The sequence below is a fragment of the Pseudophryne corroboree genome, chromosome 7, assembly GCF_028390025.1.
Source record: "Pseudophryne corroboree isolate aPseCor3 chromosome 7, aPseCor3.hap2, whole genome shotgun sequence".
Taxonomy (NCBI): domain Eukaryota; kingdom Metazoa; phylum Chordata; class Amphibia; order Anura; family Myobatrachidae; genus Pseudophryne; species Pseudophryne corroboree.
This window is the reverse complement of record NC_086450.1, coordinates 198,556,988-198,581,181: the sequence shown is the minus strand read 5'-3', so window position 1 is coordinate 198,581,181 and position 24,194 is coordinate 198,556,988. Positions and strand designations below refer to the sequence as shown.

At 47.5% G+C, this 24,194-nt stretch overlaps 1 protein-coding gene across 9 annotated transcripts in view; it reads right to left on the bottom strand.

Annotated features, from left to right (window-relative positions):
- TNS1 (tensin 1) overlaps positions 1–24,194 on the bottom strand; it is a 937,838-nt gene that overhangs the window by 693,650 nt on the left and 219,994 nt on the right. For 3 of the 9 annotated variants that reach the window (XM_063933941.1, XM_063933942.1, XM_063933943.1), the window contains exon 1: positions 5,107–5,592. The exons of 1 other annotated variant lie outside the window; for it this stretch is intronic. In XM_063933941.1, coding sequence (XP_063790011.1) covers positions 5,107–5,187 — 81 coding nt within the window. In that variant the 5' untranslated portion in view covers positions 5,188–5,592. Of the gene's footprint in view, positions 1–5,106; positions 5,597–24,194 lie in introns of those variants that run through there. 5 more of the 9 variants (XM_063933937.1, XM_063933940.1, XM_063933936.1 and 2 more) reach the window with 4 other exon arrangements.

The window sequence follows — 24,194 nt, the reverse complement described above, 5'->3', positions numbered from 1 at the left end:
GAATGAAAATGCATCTTATTTGCATTGCTATGTGACTAGAATGCTCCTGCTGATTAAAATAATATGCAGCATGCCTATATACTGTGTGTGAGACTGTGGCTGTATCTGCATATGAAATGCTACACACAGAATATAGGCATGCTACATATCATTTTAATCAACAGAAGCTGATGATACCCCTAGGCATATCAAATGCTCTAGGAAATTGCCTAGTTTGCCTATGCCTATGGCCGTCTCTGCCAGCTTGGCATTAGTAACATCTAAAAAAAAAAAAAACACCTTATAGGTGATCCTACAAAAGAAAGCCAGTCTTGCTATGACATACCGATAGGTCATCATTAAAACAACTACAAATACAGTAGCAACAGAGAAACAGTTACAATATACAGTTGCAAGAAAAAGTATGTGAATCCTTTGGAATTTCCTGGATTTGTGCATAAATTGGTCATAAAATGTGTTCTGATCTTCTTCTAAGTCACAACAATAGACAAACACAGTCTGCTAAAACTAATACCAAACAATTATATGTTCTCATGTTTTTATTGAACACACCATGTAAACATTCACAGTGCAGGGTAGACAAAGTATGTGAACCCCTATGCTAATAACTTCTCCAAGATCTAATTTGAGTCACCCAACCTGGAGTCCAATCAATGAGGATTGGAGGTGTTGGTTAAAGCTGCCCTGCCCTATAAAAAACACACACCAGTTTTGAGTTTGCAATTCTCAAGAAGCATTTCCTGATGTGAACCATGCCTCGCAGATAAAAGAGCTCTCAAAATGCCTACGATTAAGAATTGTTGACTTGCATAAAGCTGGAAAGGGTTACAAAAGTATCTCTAAAAGCCTTGATGTTCATCAGTCCACGGTAAGACAAATTGTCTATAAATGGAGAAAGTTCAGCACTGTTGCTACTCTCCCTAGGAGTGGGCAAAGATGACTGCAAGAGCACATGCTAACATCTCTGTTGACGAATCTACCGTACATAAAACACTGAACAAGAATGGAGTTCATGGGAGGATACCACAGAGGAAGCCACTGCTGTCCAAAAAAAACATTGCTGCACGTTTGAAGTTTGCAAAAGAGCACCTGTATGTTCCACAGCACTACTGGTAAAATATTCTGTGGACAGATGAAACCAAAGTTGAGTTGTTTGGAAGGAACACACAACACTATGTGTAGAGAAAAAAGGCACAGCACACCAACATCAAAACCTCATCCTAACTGTGAATATGGTGGAGGGGGCATCATGGTTTGGGGCTGCTTTGCTGCCTCAGGGCCTGTACAGATTGCTATCATCAATGGAAAAATGAATTCCCAAGTTTATTAAGACATTTTGCAGGAGAACTTAAGGCCATCTGTCCACCAATTGAAGCTCAACAGAAGATGGGTGATGCAACCGGACAACGACCCAAAGCACAGAAGTAGATCAACAACAGAATGGCTTCAACAGAAGAAAATACGCCTTCTGAAGTGGCCCAGTCAGAGTCCTGACCTCAACCTGATTGAGATGCTGTGGCATGACCTCAAGAGACCGATTCATACCAGACAACCCAAGAATATTGCTGAACTCACAGTATTGTAAAGAGGAATGGTCCAAAATTCCCCCTGACCGTTGTGCAGGCCTGATATGCAACTATAGGAAACATTTGGTTGAGGTTACTGCTGCCAAAGGAGGGTCAACCAGTTATTAAATCCAAGGCTTCACATACTTTGTCCACCCTGCACTGTGAATGTTTACATGGTGTGTTCAATAAAAACATGAAAACATATAATTGTTTGTGTGGTATTAGTTTCAGCAGGGTTTGTCTATTGTTCTATAAAACTCTATCCTTTGAAACCACTCCCAAATCGTCGGTGGGTCAAGGGACCACCAATGAACTGGCACTACAGCTCTCGCTGCATTGTTAAAATGCTTAAGAAGGGACGGTTTGTATTTCTCTATGGGAATAGTGGTATGGCAGAGCAGCCAGAAATCGGGTCCAGTGGGAACTGGGGACCCTAATATTTCTATAGAGAGTTTAATAATTTTACCCCAAAAGATAGCGATTACTAGACAATCCCACCATATGTGGATAAGAGTACCTTTACCCTTACCGCATCTCCATCATAAGGGCGAAACCGAAGGGAAAAATTTGTGTAAGAGAGGGACACCTATACCACCTGGTAAGTAGTTTATACTGCGTTTCTGTCACATCTAAGCTGGTGGAGCAGCGTGACATGCTCTCACACTGTTTGCCCCATGTAATATGAATCCCTCGGGGAATGAGATCAGCGTCCCATGCTTTACAGAAAGAAGGGACGTTAAAAAAATGGCAATGCAATAATATCTTGTAAATGCCCGATATAACATGAGTGGAATCTGACGATTGGGAGCACATTTTCTCAAAGGGTGTGAGATCTCTAGTTAGATCAACCATAGTCCTTTGAACTGAGATGAAGAGTTGTATCTGGAGATAAAACCAAAAGTCAGTCGGGGGAATGCCTGTGGTGTCACAGAGTACCCTAAAAGGTTTAGCCTTCCCGTCTAAGACCAAGTGTGTTAACCTGGTCATGTCTGCCATTCTCCACCGAGCTGCTACACTTCCCTTGACACCCGGAAGGAACAGTGGATTATTAACAAATGGTAAGAGAAGGGATTTCGCTAATGAGATTCCCAGTTTATTGCGTAGTGTCGTCCAGAGAGCTAGAGTGGGGCCAGCTGTCAGGTGCGAAGAACGTATAATGGTCTGAAGCCAGGGCATAGTATACATATGTAGGTCCGAGGACCACCGTTCTAAGTCTACCCATTGTTTTGGGGTAGTGTCTGGTCTAAGATCCTGTGAAGAATCGTAGCCTGGTAATACTCTGAATTCATTGGTAGCTGTTGGCTACCCTGAGCACGTGTCCGGAATAAGTGGCAATGTTTAAATCTGGGCTTCTTGCCACCCCAAAGTGACTAATCGCCTTAGAGATCCAAATATTTTTTATGTGCGCCTATGTTTGCATATTGCCAGTTACTTTAAACTGGGCAATAGCCAAACGTTTGCTTTGGTGCCAAACGCCCATTGTTTTTTTCGCGCAAAATGGACTTTTCACACATTTCAGGACGGGTTGAGCGGAAAAAAATGGGTGTCTGCATCATTCCCCCCTGGACGGAGCAACAACTGAATTGCTCCACCAAACCAGAACACAACACCTAGGAACCAAAAAACAACAATGTATTAGTAATATGTAGGCAGTCAGTAACAAAAATATCTTAGATGACCAGCAACATGTGGCTGCAGATGAATAATACACATGAAGTTGATACACTGTACTATGGTGGTCATTCCGAGTTGATCGCTCGCTGCCATTTTTCGCAGCGCAGCGATCAGTTAAAAAATGGCAAATCTGCACATGCGTATGCACCGCAATGCGCACGCGCAACGTATGGGTACATCAAGCATCGTGGTTTTGCACAGGTTCTAGCGACGCTTTCAGTTGCACTGGCGGTCGCAAGAAGACTGACAGAAAGTGGGAGTTTCTGGGTGTCAACTGACCGTTTTCCAGGAGTGTTTGGAAAAACGCAGGCGTGGCCGGGCGTTTGCTGGGCGGGTATCCGACGTCATTACCGTGTCACTCGTCGCAGCAATCATCGCACAGGATAAGTAACTACAGGGCTGGTCTTGTTTTGCACAAAATGTGTTTGCAGGCGCTCTGCTGCACAGACGTTCGCACTCCTGCAAAGCAAAAATACACTCCTGCATGGACGGCGACTATGCGTTTGTACGGCTGCTAAAAACTGCTAGCGAGCAAACAACGCAGAATGACCCCCTATGTACTATATAAATCAGATGATAATCTAAATGGTGAGTTATATTATATTACTCTTGGTCTATCTATGGATGTCTAAAAGTACCTCTGGGACACATATCTATACCTTACTACAGGCATTCCCAACCACGGTCCTCAAGGCACACTAACAGTGCAGGTTTTTGTGATAACCAGGCTTCAGCACAGGTGACTTAATTAGTAGCTCAGTTATTTTGATTTAACCATCTGTGCTGCAGTCTGGATATCACTAAAACCTGCACTGTTGGTGTGCCTTGAGGACCGTGGTTGGGAATGCCTGCCTTACTATTTGAGGATTATGGCTACATCCTGGTGAGTCTCAAACTATTTCTAAATAGGTAAGTACCATGATTAGGCCCATTCAATTAGTAGGGTCACATTGGAAGCTTAAACAAATTGCAAATTATACAGCTAAGAGCTCAGATTTTATTACTTCATGAGTCTTCAACAATTTTGAAGCATGGAAGCCAGAAGGTCTGGTACTGATCCGTCAACAATGGTAGCTACGAGCGGTGTGCCGCATGCTGGTATTCTAAACAGTAATACAGTAGATAAACCGTTAAGCCACATGCCAGGTGCTGGACCCATAGCGATTATTAGCTGTAACAAATCAGATTGTTGGAAATTCTCCGATTGCTGCCAGGTAGGTGCGCTTCTTTAAAATCCATAACTTAATAACCATTAGTCAGTCCATGCTTCTCCTAACAGTATATAATGTTTATACGTAATGACATATTAGTGATACGTCATTGTATGTGACACAGCAATATAAGGGCCATTAGTTTGATCCAAGCTATATTGATTATGCAACCTGTATCCCCTACCTCATACAATGCAGAAATCCCTCTCCAGAAACCATGCATTCAGCATGTAAATGCAAACACAGTCTATGACGCTGCTATGTAATGCAGAGACACTTGTGCAAAACTCACAACAACTATCAATGACTGGCTAATACCCTCATTACATTTTAATCATGATAATTAACTCATGAACACTTTTTGCATCTAATTTGCAATCACTAATCATTTACACTTTAATGACAAATAACGCAGATAACAGAGAAACTGCTCCGCCATTGGAAACACATTAGATTCATGTTGACACCTAATAATGTAACAGGATCTTTAAACTTCTAAAGGGTCCAGGCTGAAGTGTAATGTGAACGCAGCTGCCACACTGGATGGAGTGCAGACTGCAATACAAAGATACTCATCATTTCACATACTGTACGTCTGTGCTTTGTTCCACACATCGGTCACCTATAGGCAGAAATACACAAATGCTACGTACCCAGAGCATACAGGACAGGCAGAGCCAGGTCATCCTAGGGTCCGAGCCTGGACGGGGGAGACAGAGAGTTGCAGAGGGCATGCTGGCAGAAGCACTGCAGAATCCTTAAGCCAGAGTAGAAGTGACACTATTCCACGGAACCCAGGCGGCCAATTCCATAGCAATCAGGTAACGTGCATATATGTTAACTCATTCACTGCCTACACCTATCTAGTGCTCTATATTTTTCTAAGTCCTCTCTGTTTGCTTGAGTCCTAGTTTTGTCTCTTTTAGTTCTGTCTTTTCAACCAGTGTCTCCTCAGTGTCTTTACCATCCCATCACATTTTCCCTCTCTAAAGTCACTGCCTCTTTCTTTCTGTCTGTCTCACATCAGCCCTTACACCTCCTGCAGAAAGGGCGGTGTAGTAAGAAAACCCTTCCCTGGACTCTCCCCCTCCTCTTCTCATCAGTAGGCTGCTGCCAGACACAAGCAACTTTTTAGGGGAGAGAGAAAAAACTTGTAATTCTCTGGTATTTCCTCTTCACCGTATACCTCAGCTCCCCCCTTGTCACCCCACCCCCACTTACACACCTCCTCTCCCTCCTAGGGAAAAAGAAGGGTCTTTCTATCCTTTCATCCAACGGCAGACCCAATGGTGGAGCTCCACACAGTGATACCTTGTTGCAGAGAGCTTTGTAGCAGAATCCACGATGTAGCACTTAGCTCAGGGGGTTATATAGGTCATGATACACTGTGCTTTGTCATACTGAATAATGTTCAGGATATGATAAACAGTAAATTACACTGGCTGCAATATAATGCTCCGAATGCAGTACAGAGTAAGGGGTGCAGTATAATGCTCAGTATGCAGTACAGAGTTCGGAGTGCAGTAAAATGCTCAGTATGCAGTACAGAGTTCGGGGTGCAGTATAATGCTCAGTATGCAGTGCATAGTAAGGGGTGCAGTATAATGCTCAGTATGCAGTACAGAGTTCGGGTGCAGTATAATGCTCAGTATGCAGTACAGAGTTTGGGTGCAGTATAATGCTCAGTATGCAGTGCAGAGTTCAGGGTGCAGTATAATGCTCAGTATGCAGTGCAGAGTTCGGGGTGTGGTACAATGCTCAGTATGCAGTGCAGAGTTCGGGGTGCAGTATAATGCTCAGTATGCAGTACAGAGTTCGGGGTGCAGTATAATGCTAATTGTGGAGTACAGAGTTCAGGGTGCAGTATAATGCTCAGTATGCAGTACATGGTTCGGAGTGCAGTATAATACTCAGTATGCAGTGCAGAGTTCGGGGTGCGGTACAATGCTCAGTATGCAGTACAGAGTTCGGGGTGCGGTATGATGCTGATTGTGGGGTACAGAGTTCAGGGTGCAATATAATGCTCAGTATGCAGTGCAGAGTTCGGGGTGCAGTATAATGCTCTGTATGCAGTACGGAGTTCGGGTGCAGTATAATGCTCAGTATGCAGTGCAGAGTAAGGGGTGCAGTATAATGCTCAGTATGCAGTACAGAGTTCGGGTGCAGTATAATGCTCAGTATGCAGTACAGAGTTCGGGTGCAGTATAATGCTCAGTATGCAGTACAGAGTTCGGAGTGCAGTAAAATGCTCAGTATGCAGTACAGAGTTCGGGGTGCAGTATAATGCTCAGTATGCAGTGCAGAGTAAGGGGTGCAGTATAATACTCAGTATGCAGTGCAGAGTTCAGGGTGCAGTATAATGCTCAGTATGCAGTGTAGAGTTCAGGGTGCAGTATAATGCTCAGTATGCAGTGCAGAGTTCGGGGTGCGGTACAATGCTCAGTATGCAGTACAGAGTTCGGGGTGCAGTATAATGCTTATTGTGGAGTACAGAGTTTATGGTGCAGTATAATGCTCAATATGTAGCAGTACAGAGTAATGGATGCAATACAACGCTCAGTATGCAGTATAGAGTAAGGGGTGCAATATAATGCTCAGTATGCAGTATAGAGTTAGGGGTGCAATATAATGCTCAGTATGCAGTATAGAGTTAGGGGTGCAATATAATGCTCAGTATGTAGTATAGAGTAAGGGGTGCAATGTAATGCTCAGTATGCAGTATAGAGTAAGGGGTGAAATATAATGCTCAGTATGCAGTATAGAGTAAGGGGTGCCGTATAACGCTCAGTATGCAGTATAGAGTAAGGGGTGCCGTATAATGCTCAGTATGCAGTATAGAGTAAGGGATGCAATATAATGCTCAGTATGCAGTATTGAGTAAGGGGTGCAATATAATGCTCAGTATGCAGTGTAGAGTAAGGGGTGCCATATAATGCTCAGTATGCAGGTCAGAGTTTGGTGTACAGCTTATAAAGTAATTTAAAATATGAGATGTATTACCCTGAGGAGTAAAATATTATCCAGGATACAAAATTACATGCAGTATAGAATTTAGTTAGCAGTAATGGTGTAGACAGTTTATGGTACAGTGTAATGTTGACAATGTAGTACACAGTTCAGGGTGCAGTATAATGTTCAGTGTGCTGCATACAGTTTGGGGTGCAATAATGCCATGGGCAACTATAATTAGTGGCACACTGTACGGGAGGCATTCGATTTGCCGGTTGTCAGGATCCTGGCAGTCAGGAAACCAACGCCTGCAAGGGTACAGGCTGTGCTCGCCGCCGCTATTCCAGCTGCCAGGATCCCGACACCTGGGATATCATACTGATCCCCACCCTACACCTTTTCAAAATATATATCTCTCCATTGGTGCCGCAGGTATCACCGGGAACATAGTGCAAGTGCCATGTTTCTGGAAATCTGCGCTTGCCAGGAGTCTTTTGCAGAAAAGCCAGTGAAATGTGAAAGGTGAGGGGAGGGCTGAACTGAGGCTGCACACAGTCTTCCTCTCTCTTCATCCATCCCTGAGTAATGCAGTTCACAGTTTGGGGTCCCATATAACCTTTAGGATGCAAATTGGGGGTGCAGTACAACACACATTCAGAATGCAGTATAACATTCAGGATGAAACAAAACACCAAAACAAAAACACATTATTTGGAATGATCACAGCAACAACAAAAGAAGTAGCCAGCAAATCATAAAATAGGAGACAATGATTCTCATTTCAGAATGCAATACACAATTTAGGGCACAATATAATGATTGAGGATGCAGTGCACAGTACGGAATGCATTATAACCTTTCTGTATGCAGGACACAGTTCATGATGCACTGCACAGGGACAGTACCGCTATTCGGACACTGTCCTACTGTCCCGCCCACGGACATGCTGGGGGACAAAGTCAGGAGAGCCTGTGATCACCCACTGCACTGCTCCGCAAGGCAGCCGGTGATCACGGAATAGATGCAGTGCGCATGTGCAGGGTGGTGAGTCAGAGGCTGCTTAGGGAGTGCTGGGCATGCCCCCAAAGCAGAGGCGGACTGGCCATAGGGTTTACAGGGAAGATTCCCGGTGGGCCGACGCACCAGCGGGGCCTGTTTTGTTTGAGGACATGTGGTCCTTTTTATAGACCTAATGAATAAGATGCAAAATTATTTGCATATATGAAAATGACTTTGCCACTTAGCCTGTGATTGCAGATGATCTAGTGCAGGGGTGGGCAATTATTTCAGCTGGGGGGCCGCTTAACACTTCCAGCAAATATTCGAGGGCCGCACACAAAATATCGGCAATGGGGGGCGAGGCTTCGTACAGGGGGCATGGTCATTTACGCCCCCTGTACAGACTACTGTAGCGCTCTGAAATGTGCCCCCCGCTGCCGCTGTGAAGGGAAACTAGAGTTTCCCTTCGTGGAGAGGTCCTTTACTGTGCGGTGCGCGATGACGTCATCGCCCACCGCACATTAAAGGACCTCTCCACGAAGGGCTTCACAGCGGCCAGCGGCAGCGGGGGGCACATTTCAGAGCGCTACAGTAGTCTGTACAGGGGGCGTAAATGACCATGCCCCCTGTACGAAGCAACGCCCCCCATTGTGTGTAATGCTGCACCCTGTGTAATGCTGCAACCTCTACCCCCCCCTCCCCCCTCTCCCCTGGACCCATATAGCAGTTTATCCTCACCTCTCTCCTGAACCTATATGGCAGTCCCTACCCCCTTTTCCCCACCCTCCCCTAAACCTATATAGCAGTCCCTACCTACCCCCCCCCCCCCCCCCCTCCTCCCTAAACCCATATAACCGTTTTTAACTCCCCTCCCCTGAACCTATATGGCAGCTTTAGCTTTATCCAGGGGCTGGCTGAACAGGGGGTTTACCTGTTTGTCAGTGGCAGACGATCCCCGCTGTCTGATGTTCCGCGCTGCTGCTGCCGCCGCTTCTCCTCACTGGCCGCTGCTTCTTCTTCCCACTGGCCGACGTTTCTTCTCCCCACTGGCCTCCGCTTGTGCTCCCCACTGGCCGCCGCTTGTGCTCCCCACTGGCCGCCGCTTGTGCTCCCCACTGCAGTGCCCGCCCAGCGCCGCCCCCCGTGCCGCCCAGCGCATGATAGAGGAAATCCCGGTCAGCTGACCCTGTGACGTGACCGGGATTTCCTCAGCGGCGCCGCGTCTGAGAGCAGTGCAATGACAAGCGGCTCAGCCTGTCGGGCCGCTTGTCATTCCACTCTGGTGGGGCACAGCGGGCCAGGCAGGATCGGTCCGCGGGCCGCATGTTGCCCACCCCTAATCTAGTGTGTACGCACTATATATCGTGTACGATGTGCACTTCTGCGGGAAATACATGGCATTGCCCGTTGGACCAACATGCAGGTCTGACAGGTGACATAGTTAACGACAGCCATGCTGCCAAAGTCGCTCCCGACATTGGCAAGTGTATATGCACTTGCCAATGCCAGGTCCCGTCGCTAGTGAGGGGCTTATGGGGGCAGTATTTGTGTATGTCGCTATGGGGGGCGGTGTGTGTGTGTGTATATGAAATTGTATGCAGTTGACGGAGTGGGGCCCCATACTGTTATCTTGCTTAGGGCCCCATGATGTCTAAATCCGACTTTGCTACGCATTGCCTTACAGATGGAAGATACTGAAGGCACACAGCGCACAGATGCCAGATGCAGGGAGAATATTACAGTCTATTTAGGTTGATGGGAAACAAATGCGAAATTAGCGAATATCTCAAGCCAAATCACATCACAGAATAACCCAGGTGCCATGTTTAGCAGAACGTGAACTTTATTCTGAAAACAATATAAACACAGTTCTCTAGAAGCTACAAAATAAGCAGCTATAGGAGAACAGTTACCCAGCACACAGCACAGGAGGCGTGCTACACTGACTGGCAGCTAGGCCAACTGGGGACACTAGCCCCCCCCTTCCCTGTGTGCGCAGTGACATGCAGCCTATGTGCTAGAAAGGATGAAACGCAACGTATTTGGGACGTTTTACCATCACACGCACAGGGCAGCCAATCAGCTGCCAGACCGCCGCATCACGTGACATCGCCGGCGCGTTCCCCACGCTGTGTCTGCCCGCGGCTTCCGTACGTACAGGAGGGGAACGGGCGTGCGCCGCTTGTGCTCCCCACTGCAGTGCCCGCCCAGCGCCGCCCCCCATGCCGCCCAGCGCATGATAGAGGAAATCCCGGTCAGCAGACCCTGTGACGTGACCGGGATTTCCTCAGCGGCGCCGCGTCTGAGAGCAGTGCAATGACAAGCGGTTCAGCCTGTCGGGCCGCTTGTCATTCCACTCTGGTGGGGCACAGCGGGCCAGGCAGGATCGGTCCGCGGGCCGCATCCGGCCCGTGGGCCGCATGTTGCCCACCCCTAATCTAGTGTATGCTCTGTCTGCCTGCTTGGCTGACATATAAGATTGAGTGAATAGTGATTGGGATACGGTTGGTGTAATAAGCAAGAAAATATATCTTTCTAAAGAATGATATAGTTTCCTAAATTCTGAAGGTGTATCATATAATGTGCTCATAATATTTAATTTTTATTTATTTTTAACTTCCCCCTTGATGCTGGACATGCCCACTATCTGGAAAGTCTTGGGGGGAGGGTGCTGCTGCCATGGCCCATGGCTAGACCTTACACCTCTGGTGCTGCCCAAGTGGGGCCACTAGTACAAATTTTTCCAGGGCCGCTTTTTGTTCCCAATCCGCCCCTGCCCCAAAGTGACAAAACAAAAACAGGGGGGGGGCGTGATGTGAGGCCACACCCCTTTTTCGGGTCCCGATTACAAAGCTTGTCATGTTGGGAGGTATGGTACCGTAAGTTCTGGATGCACTACACAATTTGTGAAGCAGTATACCTGTCTGGGTACATTACAACGTTCAGGATTTCAGAAGTGGGGGGAGGTTTGGGCAATACTCCCCATAGCTGCAAGCTACGAGGCGGTTTACTGGATTAAATATCCTGCTAATATCAAGCTGAGTGCTGCTGTCAGCACTAGTTCTTCTCCTGCTGCCTGTCCAACACTGCTGGCTTTCAGTAATGTGCCTACAATATACGGATGCAAAACACGCAACAGGAAGGGGGGGGGGGGGGGTTATTGCTGTCGGCTGTAGGACATTTGTAAGAGGTGACACTGCTCATCGAGGTTTAAGCAGCAGTGTGATGGCATCCCTGACTGTGACGGACATTTCATTTTAGCAGCTGCAGCCAGGAGGCGGGGATTGGAGGAGGTGAGTCACTGTTGTCTTTAGTTCTGCCCGCCCATCACATCTATTTATATGGGAGGCGGGATCGGCGCACAGTGGGGCAGTCAGGGAGAATGATCCAGAGTCCTGACTGATGGCAAGATGGGCGGATGGAGGTGGAACGTGTTAGACCTCCAATTTCAGGTGACGCAGTTCTGCCCTGTTCCTGACCACTTTAACCTCTGGTGACAAGGATCACGTACACAGGGTGAAATAGTATATGTATCTCTCTCTCTAAAGAACAGGTTACTGTAAAAATAATGTAGGCTCAAAAAATATGTTTATGAATATCTTACCTGGTGCCAGTATATAAAAACATATTTTCTGCAACCAGGTTGTGCTCGATCCTTTACACTGCTACTCTGTCACATAGTATGATCTCGCTGTATCTTCTGGCCAGAGCCAGCCCTAACCAATATGATGCCCTAGGCAAGATTTTGGCTGGTGCACCCTAGCACCGCCTCTAGTTCAGCCTGTACCCCTTTCCCAGCACCATTACCCCTGACCGGGTCGTCTATGTTATATCAACGCTTGGAATCCCGGCGCCCAGCATACCGGCGCTGGGATCCCGAGCATCAGCATGCCGGCATCAGGGCGAGCGCAAAAAGCCCCTTGTGGGCTCGCTGTGCTCGCCATGCTGCGGGCACGGTGGCGCGCGCTATTTATTCTCCCTCCAGGGGTGTCGTTGAGGGAGAATAGTTGTCAGTATGCCGGCTGTTGGGATCCCGGCATCAGTATGCTGAGCGCCGGGATCCCGACAGCCGGCATATCGAATGCCCCCCCCCTCACCCATAGCCGTCCTCATTTTGGTGCTCCTAACCCCTATATTTTAAACAAGAACAGTGCGCACATTCGGCACACAGCCCGGAAAGGGGCATGTTCTTGCTGGGAAGGGGCATGGCCACACAATAGTACCCCCATATCAAATAACGCCACACAGTTGTGCAACTTTATTCACATTATATCATGCGAGTGTCCCTTATTCATGTTACATCACACAGTACTACCACTTTACTTTATATATGTTACTCCTTACTGTACATTAGACCACACAGTACTGCCCTTTCTATACATTATGCCACACATTAGTAATGCATTTAAACACATAATACCACACATACAGTATTACACATATTGACACACATATTACACATATTGACAAACATTATTAATGTCCTTATAAACATAATGCACCTCTCACGTTATGCCAACCTTTATTAATGCCCTTATACACATGTCACTTACACATATTTCACACATTATTAATGCCCTTATACACATAATGACACACATAATGTCCCTTACACATATGCCCAACATTATTAATGCATTTATACACAATCCAAACATAATGCTCCTTACGCACATGCAGAACACTATTTCACAACCAACCCACCTGCACACAGCACTCATACAGCCACTAACACTGTGACCTCTGCGTCTGCTTGGATACAGATGTGTCCTGACGTGGATACAGAGATGCCTGGCATGAATTAGCTGGTAGCTCTGCTAACGTCGGGCGCCTTTTTTTTTTTTTGCCAAAAATGCATTTTATTTGCATTGTTATGTGACTAGGATGCACTAGCAACTTCTGCTGATTAAAATTATACGCGGTATGCCTATATTCTGTGTGCGACTGTGGCTGTATCTGCATTTGAAATGATACGTTACAGTGATTTCCAGGAATATACTGTAAGTTAGCATTTCATATGCAGTTACAGCCGCAGTCACACACAGAATATAGGCATATCATTTTAATCAGCACAATCTGCTTGTGCCCCTAGGCATTTGCCTGTTCCTAGGGCTGGCTCTGCTTCTGCTTATTTGCTCTTCCGGATCACCAGGCTATTATAGTCCTATATACTGTGATTGATTCTTGACAATCGGCTTAAAAACCATTGATCAAGCTGTCTGCTGTGCTTTTTATGCAAATTAGACAGCCATAAATATGTTAATGTCTTTGTGAAATTGATTCCTTCAGCACTAAATGGCCAGTGAATGCTTAGTATTGCTTACACAGCTGTAGTCGGCCATGCGTGTTTACGGCTCACTACTAACAAAACAGGAAAATTATCCAGAAAACACCAGCAGTTTAGAGACCCCTGGGAGATATAAACTAGAATTAATTTGCACAAGAAGAAATATTTGCAATGTGCAGGGTAATGTGTTTATAAAGGAATCCACTGAACTATTACAGAAAGAGAAAGTTACAACTTGGGCTCTCCGATACAAACTTGCAGCACCTGTGTGAAGCAGTGGTGCAAGTAGAAAAAAATTAAGATTTTAATTACCTACCGGTAAATCCTTTTCTCGTAGTCTGTAGAGGATACTGGGAATCCATTTAGTACCATGGGGTATAGACGGGTCCACTCGGAGCCTTGGACACTTTAAGAATTTGATAGTGTGCGCTGGCTCCTCCATCTATGCCCCTCCTACCAGACTCAGTCTAGGAAACTGTGCCCGAGGTACGGACATACTTTGAGAGAAGGATTGATAAGGACAGTGGCGAGATTACGAACCAGCACACACAGAACAATAGGAAAGCCAAGCTAACCAAACTTGAAACATGAACAACAATGGCTGAACAAACCAGAATACTTAATCAAGTAACAGTGCAGGAAAAACGAAGCACCGGGTGGGCGTCCAGAATCCTCTATGGTACCGGTACCTACACCAGTGATCTCCAACCCGTAGCTCACGAGCTACTGGTAGCTCGCTGTAGTATTTTAGGTAGCTCACAGAGTGCACAGGCTTGGGCAGTCACTGGCACTCCTCCTCCCTTCATTTTTAATATGGTGCCGGCCGTCAGCTCATGAATCGGCAGTGATGGCACCTGATTGGCTGCCGGACTGCGAGTTTTGATTGGCTTACTTACCGGCACCATATTTTAAATGCCCGCCGTCGCCGGAGACTCTGTTGCCCTCACCGCAGCCGCTCTCCGGACTTCACAGGAGAGGCGCGCGCTGCGCTCTCCTCCCCTTCCGTCCCTCATACAGGAGGAGCAGCACAAGCGGCAATAGAAGAAGCCAGCAAGGGTTAGCACTGTGTGGGGCACTGTATCAGACACTGCGGGGGGGGGCATTTTATCTGGCGCTGCGGGGGGCATTTTAAATGGCACTGCGGGGGGAATTGTATCTGGCACTGGTGGGGGCATTGTATCTGGCACTGGTGGGGGCATTATTTGTGTATCTGCCACTGCAGGGGGCATTATTTGTGTGCAGGGCCGGTGCTAGGGTGTTCGGCGCCCCCCTGCAAACTATAAATTTGCGCCCTCCCATATTCGCACCGGGAAAAGGGGTGTGGGCTCACAAGTAAGGGGCATGGCCACACAATAGTACCCCCATTTAAAATTACGCCACAATGTAGCACAATCTTATTCCTCTTATACATAATGCCCCACCCGTAGTAGTAGCGTCGTATGTAATGCACCCCAGTAGTAGTAGCATCCTTATACATAATGCCCCCCAGTAGTAGTAGTATCCTTATACATAATGCCCCCCCAGTAGTAGTAGCATCCTTATATGTAGTGCGCCCCCAGTAGTAGACGCGTCCTTATACGTAGTGCACCCCCAGTAGTAGAAGCGTCCTTATACGTAAATCCCCCCTAGTAGTAGTATCGTCCTTATACGTAATGCCCCCCCCAGTAGTAGTAGAATCATTACGCGTAGTGCCCCCCCTGTAGTAGTAGCGTCCTTATACGTAGTGCACCCCCAGTAGTAGAAGCGTCCTTATACGTAATTCCCCCCTAGTAGTAGTATCATCCTTATACGTAATGGCCCCCCCAGTAGTAGCGTTGTTTCACAAAATGCCCCCCCAGTAGTAGTAGCGTCCTTACATGTAATGCCCCCCCCCCCAGTAATAGCGTCATTATACGTAATGCCCCCCCAGTACTACCATCCATAAAGTGCGCGTACACAGACATACCTCACACACACACACAATTCACATATATACACACACATACACACCCACCATATACACACACACACACACACACACACACACCGTATACACACACACACACACTATATACAAACACACACTTCTCTCTCACCCTCTACTTACCTAAGCCAGTCTCCCTCGGTACAGCAGCCTGGTCCGTGTAGCTCCGCCCCTTCCGTCCCGTTTAGCTCCGCCCCCTTACGTCCCATTTAGCTCCGCCCCTTCCGTCCCGTACACAGCCGCTGTCACACAGGTGGGGGGAGGCTTTTCACGCTGCAGGCTCCGCTGCCAGTGACTGTCACAGTCATACAGTGACAGACACAGCAGCAGCAGCAGGGGGGCCAGGACGGCGCAGCAGGGAAGGGATGCAGAGCATGGGGAGCGCCTCTCCGTCCCAGCGCCTCCCTGCATTGCATCCCTTCGCAGAGCGGGTAGCGCCGGGCCTGTTTGTGTGTCTGGCACTGCTGATGGGCATTATTTGTGTATCTGGCACTGCTGAGGGACATTATTTGTGTATCTGGCACTGCTGAGGGACATTATTTGTGTATCTGGCACTGCTGAGGGGCATTATTTGTGTATCTGGCACTACGCAGGGGTGGCATTACTTGTAGTTATGAGGCCACACTCACTTTTGTGAGGCCACACCCACTTTCACAGGAACGCACGCGCATTGGGGGGAGGGGGTAGCTACTTCAGAGGTTTTATTTTCCGAAAGTAGCTCACACCCCAATTAAGGTTGGAGACCACTGTTCTAGAGGATACTGGGAATCCATTTAGTGCCATGGGGAAGTACCTAAGCTCCCAATCCGGGTGGGAGAGTGCTGAGGTTCCTGCAGAACTGATTGACCAAACTGAAAGTCCTCAGAGGCCAAAGTATCGAACTTGTAGATATTTGCAAATGTGTTCGAACCTGACCAAGTAGCTGCTCAGCAGCAGGGCCGGTTCGAGGGCCCTCTGCGCCCCGGGCAGGAAATGGGGGTGTGGCTTAATACAGGGGGCGTGGTCAGTTACGCCCCCTGTATAGTAGTAGAGCCGCTTAAATGCTGAGCGGTGCGCGATGATGTCATTGCGCACCGCACAGCAAAAGGTCCTCTCCACGAAGGGAAACTAGACGCGTAGCGTCTAGTTCCCTTCGTGGAGAGGACCTTTGCTGTGCGGTGCGCAATGACGTCATCGCGCACCGCTCAGCAAAGGTCCTCTCCACGAAGGGAAACTAGACGTGGGGGACACAGCTCACAGCCGGGGGACACAGCGGGCAGCGGAGGGCACAGCAGTGGCGGATCTTGCCATGGTGCGGCGCCCTCCGGATGGCGCCAGCGCCCGCCGGAAGGCGGCGCCCCGGGCAAAAGTCCTGCTTGCCCGTGGCAAGATCCGCTACTGCTCAGCAGAGCTGTAAAGTCGAGGCACCCTGGGCAGCCGCCCAAGAAGAACCCACCGGCTTAGTACAGTGGGCCTGTACAGATTTTGGAACCAGCAATCCTGCCATGGAATAACATGCTGGATCATGAGCTTGATCCAGCGTGCAATAGACTGCTTTGAAGCAGGACACCCAATTTTATTGGGATCATAGAGAACGAACAATGAGTCGGATTTTCTGTGACGATCTGTTCTCTTTACATACACCTTCAAAGCCCTTACAACATCCAAAGACTTTGAAGTATCAGAGGTGTCCGTCACAGCCGGAACCACAATAGGTTGGTTGATGTGAAAAGAGGATACCACCTTAGGAAGAAATTACTGACGAGTTCTGAACTCAGCTCTGTCCTCAAGGAAAATTAAGTAGGTACTCTTGTGAGACAACGCCCCTAGTTCCGACACACATCTTGCTGAGACCAAGGCAAAAAGAGTGACGGTCTTCCATGTAAGGTACTTTACGTCATCCTCCTGTAACGGTTCAAACCAGTCCGATTGGAGGAACTGCAGCACTAAATTGAGATCCCAAGTTGCCATGGGAGACACAAAGGGAGGCTGGATGTGCAGAACACCTTTCAAGAATGTCTGGACCTCAGGGAGAGAAGCCAATTGTTCTGAAACAAAATAGACAAAGCTGAAATCTGGACTTTAATGGAACCTAGGCATAGGCCCACATCCACTCCCGTCTGCAGAAAAAGCAGGAGACGTCCCATATGATATTCCACTTCGGAATATTGTCTGCTCTCACACCAAGAGACATACTTCTTCCATATACGGTGATAATGTTTAGACGTTACCCCTTTCCTAGCTTGGATCATAGTTGGGATGACCTTGTCAGGAATCCCTCTCCTGGCTAGGATCAGCCGTTCAACCTCCATGCCGTTAAACGTAGCCATGGTAAGTCTTGATAGACGAACGGGCTCTGTTGCAGAAGATCTCACGAAGAGGCAGAGGCCATGAATCTTCGAGGAGCATCTCCAGAAGGTCCACGTACCACGCCCTTCTTGGCAATGAGTATTGCTTGAACCTTTTACCTTCTTATTCTTTTTAGAATTCTTGGGATCTTAGGAAATGGAGGAAACACGTACACCATCTGGCAGACCCATGGAGTTGTCAGAGTGTCTACCGCCACTGCTTGTGGGTCTCTCGACATGGAACAATACCGCATGAGCTTCTTGTTGAGACAAGAGGCCATCATGTCGATTTGTGGGTATCCCCACTGATGTGTCAAGCACCTGAACACTTCCGGGTGAAGGCTCCACTCCCCCGGGTGCAGGTCGTGTCTGCTGAGGAAGTCTTCTTCCCAGTTGTATACTCCCGGAATGAAGACCGCCGACAACGCCATGGTGTGTGTTTCCGCCCGGGGGAGAATTTTTGACACCTCTGACATTGCCGCTCTGCTTTTCGTTCCACCCTGTCGGTTTATGTACGTTACCACCGTTACATTGTCTGACTGAACTTGAATGGCCTGATTCCAAAGTAGGGATGAGGCCAGCAGAAGGGTATTGTAGATAGCCCTGATTTCCAGGATGTTTATTGGAAGGACGACTTCCTAACTTGACTATTTTCCTTGAAACTGCACCCTCTGCGTGATTGCTCCCCAACCTCTGAGGCTCGCATCCGTGGTTAGCAGAATCCAATTCTGAATCCCGAACCTCCGACCCTCGATGAGGTGAGAAGTCTGTAGCCACCACAGAAGGGAGATCCTGGCTCTTGGCGACAGACGGATCCTCTGGTGCATGTGAAGATGTGATTTGGACCATTTGTCCAATAGATCTAGCTGGAAGGGCCTCGCATGAAACCTTCCGTACTGAAGCGCCTGGGAAGAGGCCACCATTTTACCCAGAAGGCAAATGCACAGATGCACCGAGATCCGGGTTGGCTTCAGGACAGCCTGAACCATTGACTGGATTTCCATAGCCTTCTCCACAGGAAGGAACACTCTCTAAGATTCCGTGTCCAGTATCATTCCCAGAAAGGAAAGTCTCTGCATCGGTTCCAGGTGAGATTTTAATAAGTTCAGAATCCACCCGTGATCCAGGAGTAGTGTAGTTGAGAGGTGAATACTGTCCATCAACCGCTCCCTGGACGGTGCCTCTATCAGAAGATCATGCAAATATGGAATTATGTTCACTCCCTGTTTGCGGAGTAGAAACATCATCTCTGCCATCACCTTGGTGGAACACTCTCGGTGCCGTGAAGAGACCAAATGGCTGGGCCTGGAACTGGTAGCGACAGTCCTGCAGTGCAAACCGTAGATAAGCCTGATGAGGCGGCCAGATCGGAATGTGAAGGTACGCCTCCTTGATATCCAGAGACACTAGGAATTCCCCCTCCTCCAGACCTGAGATCACCACTCTCAGAGACTCCATCTTGAATTTGAACACTCTTAAGAACGGGTTAAACAACTTGAGGTTCAAAATTGGCCTTACCGAACCATCCGGTTTCGGTACTACAAACAGGTTGGAATAATATCCCCTGTTTTGCAGGTGAGGTGGAACTGGAACGATGAACTGAGTCTGTACCTGTTTTTGAATGGCGTCCTGTAAGGTTATACTTGCTTCCTTTGAAACTGGTAAGCCTGATTTGAGGAATCTGTGAGGTGGGAGCTCCTGAAACTCCAGATATATGACCCAGGGATCCTGGCATGATGTTGTCCAGATGTGAAAATTTTTTAGTCAGGCTCCCACTGCCGGTCTTACAGGCATCGCGGTCCACCGTCATGCTGAAGGCTTTGAGGAAGCAGAACTTGAGCTCTGTTCCTGTGACCCTGCAGTTGCTGGTTTTTGTGGTTTACCTCTAGTGCATCTTGTGGCTGTAGAAGAACCTTGAACTTGGCTGTCTGAAAGGACTGTAGGTTAGGTCCTGAGTAAGCCTTCCTGGCTGGGGGAGCTGAAAAAGGAAGATACGTGGACTTACCCGCAGTAGCTTTGGAGATCCATTTGTCTAGTTCATCTCCAAATAAGGCCTCACCTGTGAAGGGTTGGCCTTCCACGCCTTTCCTGGAGTCCACGTCGGCAGTCCACTGGCATAGCCATGAGCGTGCTGACAATGCCATATCAGTGGTGCGTGCATTAAGCAAGCCTATTTCTTTTATGGCTTCCACCATACAATTAGCAGAGTCCTGTATATGTTGCACGAGTAAAATAATCTCCCCCTTAGGCAAGGTACCTAACCCCTCAATTAGGTTACCCGACCATTTTGCGATGGCCTTAGTAATCCACCCACATGCTATAGTGGGTCTCTGTGCCACCTCGGCAGCTGTATACAAAGATTTGAGTGTATTCTCAATTCTACGATCCGCCATGTCTTTTAGGGAGGCTGCACCTGGGACAGGCAATACAATTTTCCGTAAAAGCCTGGATACTGATGCATCCACTATCGGTGTATTTTCCCATTTTTTTTTCTATCCTCAGGAGGAAAGGGAAAAGATGATATCAACCTTTTAGGGATTTTAAATTTCCTATCAGGATTAACCCACGGTTCTTCAAACAGGGTATTTAGTTCCTTTGGCACAGGAAAAGTGACTGAGGATTTCTTTTTTACATTAAAATAGGATTCCTCAGTCTCCTCTGTTACCTTATCAGGGATATCACACACACACACACACACACACACAGGATAACGCTGCCGCAAACGGAGCTAAACTCCGCTTGCGGCAGCCGGCCAGCGCTGGGGATGACAACGGCCACTGAGGAACGTCTGGACCAGCCAAACGGACTGACAACTAGCATGGATCCCAGAGCATGAAACCCTGGAAACGAGCATTATCCTTGGCAACAAGCATGGATCCCAGAGCATGAAACACCTGGCAACGAGCATCACCCTTGGCAACGAACATGCATCCCAGAGCATGAAATCCCTGGCAACGAGCATGACACCCAGCGCATGAAACCCCTGGCAATGAGCAGGTAATTTAAAAGTAATTAGAAGCTTTACTGTAGGGCACAATGTATTATGGGCATTGTGGTGTGTCTCATAATATGGTGCAAGGGACATTACTGTGTGGGGGCTTAATATGGTGGGATCTTTTTTTTTTTCTTCCTGTGGTGGCCAAGGTCTATTGTTGCAGAGTCTATTCCTGCAAGACCACGCCCATTTTAGTGAGACCACGTCCCCTCGCCTGGAGTGCGCGTCTGAGCAAAATGTTTTTTTTTTATGCCTATGGGGGGCACATTTGGAATGTCTTTGAGGGGTGGGCGCTTTTACTGTTCGCAATGGGAGCCAAATTGTGTAGAAACGGTCCTGACTGCGAGCTAGAAACTGATCAGTGTGTATGGGTGCACACCAATCAGATTTTCGCTCTGTCAGAGCAGAGCATTTATTGGATCAGCAGAATTCATCTTCTAGTGTGCATATCATATATTGCTGAAATATGACTCTAAGCAATTGTACAATCAGAAAGGGAGAATTTGCACAATGTATAGGTTACCAGCTGGTGATGACTTGTTGTAAACTAGGCACATATGTTGCATAGGTGTATGCATCTGAAGATGCGCACCGAGCTGCATATGGACAAGTAACAGGCTATCATTCTGTGTACTTTGTTTTGATTAATATCTGCACATATTACTTCTAATTCTGCTTCGGCCAAAAGGGTTAGTTACGGCCACTCACCAGTGACATCACCATTCACCATTTTCACCTCAGTTTGCTGATATCGGGATCCCAACACCAGTGCCGTAGCTAGACATTTTAGCACTGTGTGCAAGAAAAAGCATTGGCGCAACCCCCAATATTTAAAATAAGGTCAGAGCGTGCTGTAGGCGACAAAAATATAGGGGCATGGCTTCATGGGTAAGGGGCGTGGCCACAAAATAATATAAATTCATATTACACTGCACAGTAGTCTCCATTATTCAAATTATGCCACACACAAATTACACCAGGTAGAGCACCTTTTACACATTATGTCAGGTAGAGCCCCTGTCACACATTACTCCAGGTAGAGTCCCATTTTATACATTACGGCAGGTAGAGCCCCATTTTACATATTACGGCAGGTAGAGCTCCCTTTTACACATTAAGGCAGGCAGAGTCCCCTTTTACACATTACGGAGGTAGAGTCACCTTTTACATATTATGGCACATTCTCTAACTCCCAACTCCCGGAAGCCCATCAAAGAGGGATGCAGCGGTAATAGTGGACCAGGTCACAAGTACAAAGTGTGCAGTGAGTGCCGCCATACCCGGCCGCATACTTGCACTACTAGCTGCTCACCCACCCGTCCAAATGCACCCCTCGTGGTGCAGGTTACTCTGGGATGGGAGAGACACTGGAGACTGGGTAAGCAGATAGGGAGTGGAGCAGGCAGGGGGAAGCTGAAGCGCTGACCATTGTTTTGTATGTAGTGGTGTGTTCGGCAGAGAAGAATCTGAGTGCACCAATTTATACATGACAGCGGGTAGCGCTGCTGTTACCGGCGGTGGTGGTCAGTGGCCCTCCTGGTGCTGCCTGGCAGTGCACCTCAGGTACACACTTAGTTACGGCCCTGCCCAACATGGCTGAAATGCTCATTAGAGCATACCTACCAACTGTCCCCATTTTTGTGGGACAGTCCCGTTTTTTTGGGTCTGTCCAGCTGTCCCTCCCGCGGGCCGCAGTGTCCCGCAGTGTGTGTGTGTGTGTGTGTGTGTGTGTGTGTGTGTGTGTATGTGTGGGGGGGGGGGAAGGTGCAGTTGGGAGGCTCCTGATCACTTGCTGCTCTACTCAGAGCAGAGGTGAATAGACGCTGTGCGCTAGTGAGGCAGGGGTACTGGGGGCATGGCTAGCAGCTCACAGAGCGCTGGCCGTGCCCCCACTATGATGAAAATTGAAAATTGTAGGCGTGGCTCACGGTTGTCACCCATGCGAAGCCACACCCCCTTCCCCATAGGTCACGCCCTTTTTTGAGTCCCTCCTTACAAGATCTGAATGTTCGGAGGTATGATTAGAGCGCTGTGACTTCTGTTAACAATTAAAAATGCAGCTGTACTTTTATGTTTTTCTATATTATATACATTGCAAGTAGATAAGTGAAACTTTAAATAAAACACAAATTCTTTCAGAGCAAACATGCTACTGTTAATATCATCATCATCATCATCTATATCTTACACTAGCCCAATGAGCCATGCTAAGATACACCTGATGTCATGGGCTCCTTGTGAATGGATATGCTGTATTCTAATGCTGGGTACACAAAGGCAGATATATTGGCCAATCAGTTGATCGGCCATTATATCTTTTTTGCTGATCTGCAGGTGTGTACAAGCAATACAGTATGTCTGTGAAAGACTTTTTTCATAGATATATTGCTTCTGCTATGCAACACAGCAGATGGCCAGTATATCTACAGATAGATTGGTGCATCTTTCTGTGTGTATGAGCAACCCCTATCTGCAGAGGCGGATTGGCCATAGGGTTCGTAGGGAAGATTCCCGGTGGACCGACGCACCCGTGGGGCCTGTTTTGTTTGAGGACATGTGGTCCTATTTATAGACATAATGAATAAGATGCTAAATAATTTGCATATATGGAAATGACTTTGCTACTTAGCCTGTGATTGCAGATGATCTAGTGTATGCTCGGTCTGCCTGCTTGGCTGACATATAAGATTGAGTGAATAGTGATTGGGATATGGTTGGTGTAATAAGCAAGAAAATATATATTTCTAAAGAATGATATAGTTTCCTAAATTCTGAAGGTGTATCATATAATGTGCTCATAATATTTAATTTTATTTCTTTTTAACTTCCCCCTTGATGCTAGACATGCCCACTATCTGGAAAGTCTTGGGGGGTGGGTGCTGCTGCCATGGCCCATGGCTAGACCTTACACCTCTGGTGCTGCCCATGTGGGGCCACTAGTACAAATTTTTCCAGGGCCGCTTTTTGTTCCCAATCCGCCCCTGCCTACCTGCATATATAGCTGCAGATAGATTTAACAGTAGATGTATAATGCTGGGTACACACTGGCAGATATATTGGCCAATCAGTTGGTTGTCCAATATATCTTTTGCTGATCTGCAGGTGTGTACAAGCAATATGTCTGTGAAAGACGTCTTTCACAGATATATTGCATATGCTGTGCAACACAGCAGATGGCCAATATATCTGCAGATATATTAGTGCATCTTTCAGTGTGTATG